At 33.7% G+C, this 8398-nt stretch overlaps 2 protein-coding genes across 3 annotated transcripts; one reads left to right on the plus strand and one right to left on the minus strand.

The window, feature by feature from the left end:
* Positions 1 to 1603: 1603 nt before the first annotated feature.
* LOC105156357 (uncharacterized) lies at positions 1604 to 6444 on the plus strand. Of its 2 annotated transcripts, XM_088876790.1 has the most exons (7): positions 1604 to 1987; positions 2164 to 2255; positions 3606 to 3674; positions 4105 to 4164; positions 4532 to 4852; positions 5108 to 5343; positions 5721 to 6444. In XM_088876790.1, exons 1-6 carry the CDS (start codon positions 1735 to 1737, stop codon positions 5300 to 5302), a joined length of 990 nt encoding a protein of 329 aa, XP_088732916.1. In that variant the 5' UTR covers positions 1604 to 1734; the 3' UTR covers positions 5303 to 5343; positions 5721 to 6444. The 2 variants fall into 2 exon arrangements, with proteins under 2 accessions (XP_088732916.1, XP_020547038.1); XM_020691379.2 differs by lacking the exon at positions 5721 to 6444 and having other exon boundaries at positions 5108 to 5450.
* LOC105156731 (reticulon-like protein B9) lies at positions 6175 to 7684 on the minus strand. Its single transcript, XM_011072950.3, has 5 exons — positions 7504 to 7684; positions 7077 to 7257; positions 6858 to 6987; positions 6548 to 6617; positions 6175 to 6458 (listed from the first exon to the last, which is right to left on the minus strand). The coding sequence occupies exons 1-5, from the start codon at positions 7601 to 7603 to the stop codon at positions 6289 to 6291; spliced, it is 651 nt and encodes a 216-aa protein (XP_011071252.1). The 5' UTR covers positions 7604 to 7684; the 3' UTR covers positions 6175 to 6288.
* Positions 7685 to 8398: the final 714 nt, after the last annotated feature.

Below are 8398 nucleotides of genomic sequence, written 5' to 3' on the forward strand. Positions count from 1 at the left end.
GATTTTGGTTCTTTTGGTATCGAATTTTGCAAAAGTAGTCGAAATAATTCATGTGCCCTTCGCAATTTTGGCTTTTTATCCTTTATCTTTTTAGGGGTTATAAAAGAGCTCTTTAACTGTTTGACATTTCACAATTTTTGTTCTTCCAATGCTGAACTTTCTAAAAGTTTCTTATTCATATTGATAAAAGTGCACCAACTAAAACAAAAGTGCACGTGATTTACTACGACTACTTTTACCAAATCCAAAACTGAAAGGATCAAAATCACGAAAAATAAAAAAAAAATTAGGACTAATTTATAATTCTAACCTTAACCTTAACAAAAGATATTTATCATGACTCATAACCTTAACAAAAGATATTTTACATAATAGATACGTTAAATTTTTGTATCGATTTTATCTCATATTATTAATTATCACAAATTTTAATTTATAGTCATTGAATATATGGACAATAATAATTATTTTTCTAGTGACGTTTCCTTTAATAGTTCGCACTTACATTAATACTAAAAAGTATGTGAACAAATTATTTATGTTATATATTACAAGAATGATTAGTCTACCCCTACATTTGGGATTGACAAAAGCAGTCAAGAACGACAAATTAATGATTCACATGGAAGGAAATTCTAGTTTTTTGCCTCCTTTAGATTCTATACACTTTTAATCTTAATATTCACAATTTTTTTTTTAAAAATAGTTTTATAATTTTAGAAAATCCGCATTTTTAGTCACTCTTGGACAAAATTTTACTATTGACTACAATTTTATGGACTATAAATTAAAATTATAGTAAATAATTATTATTAATCATGGTTAAAAAATACAAAAAGTTAGATTATCCGTCATGAAAATTATTTTTGTGATGGTTATAAGCCATTACAAATATTTTGGTCACATTTGTAAAAATCACAGCTAATAAACATTGCGTGGGCGTGGTAAAAAATATTTACTATGGCTATTAATTTTTAACCATAGAAATTAGCCATGGCTAAAAGTTAAATTTCTTCTAGTAATTAAGTCCTATTACCAACTTTTGTTTGAAAATTGATGAAAAAAATACCACGTGTAAATCATAGGGGTATTTTCCTCAATTTTGAAAAAGATAACAATCACATGAAACTTGCACATAGTTTCCTCGGTTAATTTCTTATATATAGAGTTAGTAGAATGACTGAAAATGGATTTATTTTTAAAGCTATGAGACTATTTTCGATAATATCGTAAATTATGAGATTGAAAAGATGTTGGATGTAGTTTATGGGGTTAAAAATATAATTTTTCCTTTACATTAGTTCTTATATTTTTTTAACATTGTTTATTTTTATTTTTTTAGCAGTATCTATTATTATATAGGGCTATAAATCAAGTTGAGCATATTATTCTTCAATTTTATTTGAAGTATCATCGTACTTGAAAATTATGTTAAAATATACTTAAATTATTGATTGAATATATATCTTGATCTCAAATTGATTAATTTTTTACCCAAAACTGTAAATATAAAAGAAAATCTGGTAGACATGACAAATCAATATTATGAATCACCTATATAAATATATGTATGTTTTATAGAAAAAGTGGAGTACGTGTACGTTTTAACCCAAAACATTGTAATATAATACATGGAGCATTGCAGCTGCCTAAGTTATCATCCTCCCTGTCTCCCTCCTCTTCTCACTCTCTAATTTTATATATATATATGGAGACAACACTGTCCGTACCAAAATGAGTAATCAAGAAATATTCATCAGTACCACTACTACATCACAGCCCCCTAATTGCGACTCATATGTCGTCGTACCCGAAAACTTCGATGACTTTTCCAATATTCTCAGCTTACTGTCTGATGATGGTGAGCTCCAACCCGTCCCGATGTCGTCCAGCATGCCGCTGGTCCAAACGGGAGAACCATCATTTGGTCGTAAAAAGACGACTCATGCGTTTGATGAATCTAGTCCTGATCATCCGAGGATTCAAGGTGATGTCATGATCATGAGTTGCTCAAATCGCATGCATTCATCAACTTGATTGATTAATCATAAACTTAAATAAGTTTGTTTTTAACTGTAACTAATATTTTTTTTTTCTTTTTGAAATGTATTGGTTCATAATCTTTATGTTTTTTTTTTTCTTCTTGTTTTTCATTTTTGACAGAAGGGACGTCTGATGATCAGGGAACAGGAGTAGCAAGGAGGAGGCAATTACGTAGAAGAACCCATTCAAAACTACATGCATCTTCTGAGAGGGTGAGAACACACACACACACACACATACACACACACACATATATTTATATATATATATATGAAGAAACTTGCATTAGAAGAAAAAGGCTATGATTATTTAGCTATTTTTTTGTTGTTAATGAGTAAATTAGGGCTAGATGGGGGTTTATTCATGCGTGTAGGGTAATGATACATGATTTTTGAGCAAAGATTTGTGGTTGTAAAGTAGTTTTTTTCCTTCACTTGTTTGGACAAGGGCCGGGGGTGGCGGCAGCTTGCTTATAATTCATTAAAGGATTAAATGCATTTTTTGTTTCATAATTTAGGTTATTCGATATTTTTATTTTTTTATTTTTTAAGATAGTATTTTAATCCTATATTTATCAATTTTTACAATTTCAGTCCTTTTTAGTTCACCTTTACCAACGAAAAGTTGAACTCCAACTAAAACAAGGATTGAAATCGCAAAAATTAAAAAGATATAAGATCCAAATGCTATCCTAGCTAGAAAGTCAAAGGATAAAAATGAGTCAATATGAACAATAACTTATTTTTAAAAAGTCACGTGGATATGCACATGTATTTTTCCGACAGTAAAGATGAACTCCGATAAAAAAAATACTGAAATCACGAATTATAAAAAGATATAGGATCAAAATGCTATCATAAACAATTAAAAAATAAAAGCACCAAGTAACTTAAATTATAAAACGAAAAATACATTTAAGTGTTGGTTAAAACACCGTAGTCTCCTGAGTAGAATTTAGTGCTAATAAATATACTAATTTTATAGCTAGGGTTGTGGACAAAATAGTTTTCTCCATTAGGAATAACTTTAATTTTTGAGAAACTCTATATATACATGGATCATCAGTTTTACTTACCAAGATTAGTAAGAAATTGCTCGAATGAATTCATTAGGGCGGATTTGGTAAGTGAAGGGTTTTTCATTTTCATATATATTTTTAAAGGTCGGTGGAGAAAATTTTTACACAAACCAAGTTTGATCAAACTCAATAATCATAGAGCAAGTATGATACAATTATTATGTGATTGGATATTTTTCCTAAATTATACACCTGTTACAGTATAAATATATTGTACTTGTCTTATAATTATTTTAGGCCTGATTAAACCCTGTCTCAATAAGAATTTCCCTAGTAGTCCATTAATGCTACGTACATATGGTCCGAGCAAAAATGGATTTTGTAAAGGTAAATAATAAGAAATTCCAAGATTGAAAATAATATATATTGTTTATATTTCCCTTTAATTAAGCTGGATATTAATTTGTTGAAATTCTTAGTATTTGTCAAACTTTATGATGCCTGATTGGAGCATTCTTAATCATGTTGTAATTGGAGCATGCAGAAGCGCAGGGATCGGCTGCGGGAAAAATTAACAGCTCTCAGAGAGTTGTTGCCAAACACTACCTCTAAGGTACAAATTTAAACGCTTTATTTGTACATATGCATATGTTTGTATCACTATAATTATATGTACACGTACACATGCTCGTCTTATATTGCTATATGCACACATAAACATTGTCGTGAACGAAAACAGACAAAGCTGCATTTTGTATTTAGTTTTATTTTTCAGTCGAGGTTCTACTGCGATCATAGCTATTCATGAAATGTATGTAAAATTTACTATGTACATATACAGATGATTGTGGTTGTTTGAAACTCGAGATTCCGAATTTTATAAAAAGCATCCACTTTTGGTTCTTCATGAGTTTGTTTTATTAGGCAGCTTATGCGACAATGACGTGCCACTTTTATGTCTATATAAACTTCTAACTCAAGAATCCCCATCTGCTGATTGAGAATTCACTCAAACAACTGCTTGTGATTTCATTCCCATTCAGATAGATCAAGTTACTCTTCTGGACGTGGCTGCTTCGTATATCCAATCTCTACAATCTCAGGTAATCATCTCTCTCTCTCTCTTTTCCAGTTCAAGAAATGGATGGAAAAACAAGCAAAGAAGTAGTGTCAACCCCTTATTTCTTTAGCTGCTTGAGAAATTATGGTTTCGGTTTCTGCATATTTGTTTGGTTAATTTCGTTGAATTCCAAATAATCTGAGACCCCGTGAAACTGGAGTACTACCTCGAGAATTCAAATCCTTCGATCCAAAGGCATTTGAAGGAAATATTGTGGACAATCATTTCCAGGAGTAGTAGTATGTATATGTTTATTGGATGTCTTTCTAGGCTTCTTTTTCCAGAATCTTGTTGAATTATGTATTTTTGTAGTTTTGGCTCAGAAATTTTAATTTTTACAAACATATTAGCTGTTATTGTTATCGATGGGGGGAATGCTCCTGCCGAGAGCAAGCATACCCGGTTTTGGGGGGCAGGGGATCGGCTTGAATCCTGGAATGGGCTTCCACGTCCCATGTATTCCCTTTCAGTTCCATCACATGGCTGCACCGGTTGCACCCTGTGTTTTTCCTTCGGTGCTGATTCCCAAGCTGGATTCCACCTTGATCAGTAATCCAGTGCCGATTCCCAAGCTGGATTCCACCTTCATCAGTAATCCAGTGCCAGGAGAGTATACGGCCCACCTAACCGCTCCATCAAGTTTCTTGAATCCCCATCCAGGGATAACTCAGGTTAGACATACATACTCATTTCAAATAAATACACATAATACTGTTTTTGATCGTTTCTGTCTGATAAAATTCTGGTGCACCTTCCATTTAGGGGCCGTCTTGAAATTTTGATATCTAGATTTCCACTTGAAAACATTATTTGCAGAGTGAGCAATAGATGAATGAAACAACATCAATAAAATTTTATTTGTTTGTGATTGTGCCGTATGAATTAAGACCACATTAAGCAGGGAATAATTGTTGTCTTGTGTACAGCACGAGGTTTGGCAGCCGAGAACAAATGAGATGCTTCTTAGATCAATGTGGGGATCCATGACTAGTACCGGTGGTGGTCCTGGACTAGGAAGGCAAGGCACACCTTTCACCAATGGAGTCTACAGGTTTCCAGCCTGGCTGTCTAATCTCAGCTCAATGACACCATCAGAAACGAATTTACCTCCCACATTGTGATGAAGAGTTCGATCTGTTATTCAGTTGCCAATCCTGCTTCGGTAATAGCATCTGAGTGCCAAGCCTTTCCACTTCCAGTCACCCCATTCCAGGAGAATCAAGCTTTCAATTTGTATCAAGAATTGCTAATAATCCTCATTACATGCCTCACATAGCCCAGATTTTTCTTTTTGTTTTTGCAGTTTCAAGCATTCTTTATCTCCATGGGAAAAAACTAGTACCATATTTTCTTTATCCTGCAAAAGATCTAACATTCTTGATTCAAAGAAGGTTAAGAACCAAGAAACGAGGTCTACTCTGCCAGTGTAGTTTCAAAATTCTATTTCAGAACACGAGAAATAAGATTCAGAATCTTCCTCAGAAATTCAAGAATGGTGATCTCTCTCATAATTCTTCACTTTCTTTTGCATCTTTACAGAGACCTGTTTTGCCAGATCCATTTGCAATGATGCCGATCTCTTCATGCATTACCTATCTCTTTCAAGCAGCAGCACACTGGAGATGGATTCCAGATTGATGTCTATGATGCTGCCTTTTCATCCCCCCCCCCCCCCCCCACCTTTATGCACTTTCCACAGATTTACAACATTAAAAAGTTTGCTTTGCTATACAATACAGGAGCCTTATTCTTGCAAGCCATTTCATACAATGTTATCCAAATTCCCAGCAGAGATTTACCTTGATTCATACTTAGCCATCTTCAGAATGTATGATTCTTACTTAGCCATCTTCAGAATGTACGATTCTTACCTGCCTTCTTCATAAAGTAAGAATGAACGCTCTATCCCTTGCCAGAATTCATGCATGCACTCAATATCATATGGGAATTTTTATTGTTTCAAGTACAGAAGGACAAGTAATTGCAGTGACAATTAGATAAGTGGCTTTCATTCCCTTAATTGCAAAGACATATACATTCTTTTACTTGTAACTAATCAACTAAACATATGTAGATGAGTTTATACACATTTTCTGAGAATTCTGAATCAGAATTTCTTCTTTTCTTTCACAGGTCCTCTTGGAATCTTGTTAAGAAATTTGGAGTCGAGTTTCTTGTACAGTTTCTTCATATCTCGGCTCCCCTTGCCTGCAAGATAATCCACCTCGTCCTGGTATCGCTCATATAACGCTGGAAGAGTTATCAGACATAAAAACCCTTCATACAGACAACACAAGATGAAACAATTAGTCTCAAAATACAAAGTTGCACATAAAGAGAAACGAAAGATTGACGAGCTCTCTTACCTGTATATAACAGATTCAGGGAGCTGAAGTAGTTTCCGATTCCTGAAAGTATCCACAGGAAGGCGATGGCCTAACCCCCAAAAAGAATTACCAAAAATCATATATACAACATGTTCTTCAGTCATATTTCACATTACAGATTTTGTACGAAAACACGATAGTTAAGGATTCAGCAACGTAATACATGGTTGTAACGGATATATATGAGTGTAATGAGTCCAGGAAATGTTTGTGTAAGAAACTATCTCTAATCTTTCTAAAGATAAAGTGATATGATAAGTGCTGTAAGAATTGCATGTAGAGTACGTACCAGAATGAATGTCTTCAAATCTCTTCCAGATGAAACATCATAGAACCTTAACAGTATCCTGTTGAATTTGGTAAACAGCCATCGGACAGTGGATTCTGGTATTGTGAGTGCTCGTGGATCAGGTGGATTCCTTGGAGATCATGAATGAAAGTAACATAATTAAGTACGATACACATGACAAAGGCTGTACATATATTTGTGAATCTTGAAGATGTTTACCAATCAATTAGGCCTGCTCCGGTTGACCAGACAAACACGATTAACATCGTAATTATGGAAATATGACATAGAAGAGTGACAAAATTATATTCCACGACTTCGAACAGAAACCATATAACCGTGAATCCAATTAGTATTGCTGCTGATAAGTTCCTGTTCCTCCATAGTAATACGTCCGCCACTGCAAAAATTCCCTCAGTTAGTACTTAGCTCTATTCTCATAGGACTGCTGAGGGCAGTAAAGTTGAGACATCATAATCAGTCGTCAGTTGTTGATACGAATACTTTCATAGTAAATTTATATTTTTTCATTTAAAATTAATAAATTCAATCATTTTTCTACTGATTTGAATATCAAAACGTTGTCAAGGATAATATATAACATCAAACGGAGTTTGAAGTTAATCAGGGAGAAAAGAGAAATGACCTTTTCCTCCTCCAAGAAGAGCATGCAAAGGCTTCTCACGACCGAACAACCTTTTAGGAGGTGCAGGAACATCATCGGAATCCGAGGAATAAATGGGCATTTTCTTGGTGAGGTACTCAAACAGGCGATCGAGGATGATGTCAAATTCTTGTTGATAAGCTGTTGGCAGAAATTGCCTGAAACAGTGTGTTTATATAGGGCGTGTATAGTACCAAGCTTTGCAGCCAATTCAGGTACTTTAGGACTAGAAAGAAAGGAATGGCTTTGGCATGTCTAGAAAGAAAGGTAACCTCACGACAAGCCCAATATTACTATATTATTGCTGATTTGCGTCACATGATACTTAATTCAACTGTCCGCAAACTTCCTGTTTTCTTTACTACAATGGAACAGAATCAAGCATTCCTGACCTTGAACGTGAACGTTCTTTTATCCCACTAAGTATAAGTTTAAGTTACGGAAAAAATTATATTTACACCCCTTAATCTATAGCTCGTTTACACCAACCATCCCTATTGTTTATTTACACATACACACCCACTAAAATATCATTATCACTTACACAAATCACCTCTTACTTTTTTTTTTGAAAAATTACACATATACATCCTAAAAATGTTAACATCATTACACAAACTATACCTATTTTTTGGCTGTCAGGGATAGTTTCTGTAAATAGACCATAGGTCAGGGGGTATAAATGTAATTATTTCTTAAATTATAGTTTAACTTAAAATATGGGAAAAATTGCATTTTAGTCTTGTAAATTAGGGATGGTAATTTTGATTCGATTCAAATTATAATTCGTAATTTTGTTCTGTAACTTTAAAAATTGTGACAGTTTCAGCCGCTTCTAGCCACGTCATCAATCATGTGAATACCTAAATTGGGGATT

This window comes from Sesamum indicum, linkage group LG2 (genome assembly GCF_026168435.1).
Source record: "Sesamum indicum cultivar Baizhima isolate 11 linkage group LG2, ASM2616843v1, whole genome shotgun sequence".
Taxonomy (NCBI): Eukaryota; Viridiplantae; Streptophyta; class Magnoliopsida; order Lamiales; family Pedaliaceae; genus Sesamum; species Sesamum indicum.

Excerpts from the sequence above, each read along its gene's own strand:
- LOC105156731 (XM_011072950.3), bottom strand. The coding sequence starts at position 7,603 with ATGCCCATTTATTCCTCGGATTCCGATGATGTTCCTGCACCTCCTAAA. Across the intron at positions 7,258-7,503 it reads TCTTCTTGGAGGAGGAAAAG|TGGCGGACGTATTACTATGG; the intron begins GTCATTTCTCTT and ends GAATTTTTGCAG. Across the intron at positions 6,988-7,076 it reads GGAGCAGGCCTAATTGATTG|GAATCCACCTGATCCACGAG; the intron begins GTAAACATCTTC and ends ATGATCTCCAAG.
- LOC105156357 (XM_088876790.1), top strand. The coding sequence starts at position 1,735 with ATGAGTAATCAAGAAATATTCATCAGTACCACTACTACATCACAGCCC. Across the intron at positions 2,256-3,605 it reads TACATGCATCTTCTGAGAGG|AAGCGCAGGGATCGGCTGCG; the intron begins GTGAGAACACAC and ends TGGAGCATGCAG. Across the intron at positions 4,853-5,107 it reads CCCATCCAGGGATAACTCAG|CACGAGGTTTGGCAGCCGAG; the intron begins GTTAGACATACA and ends TCTTGTGTACAG.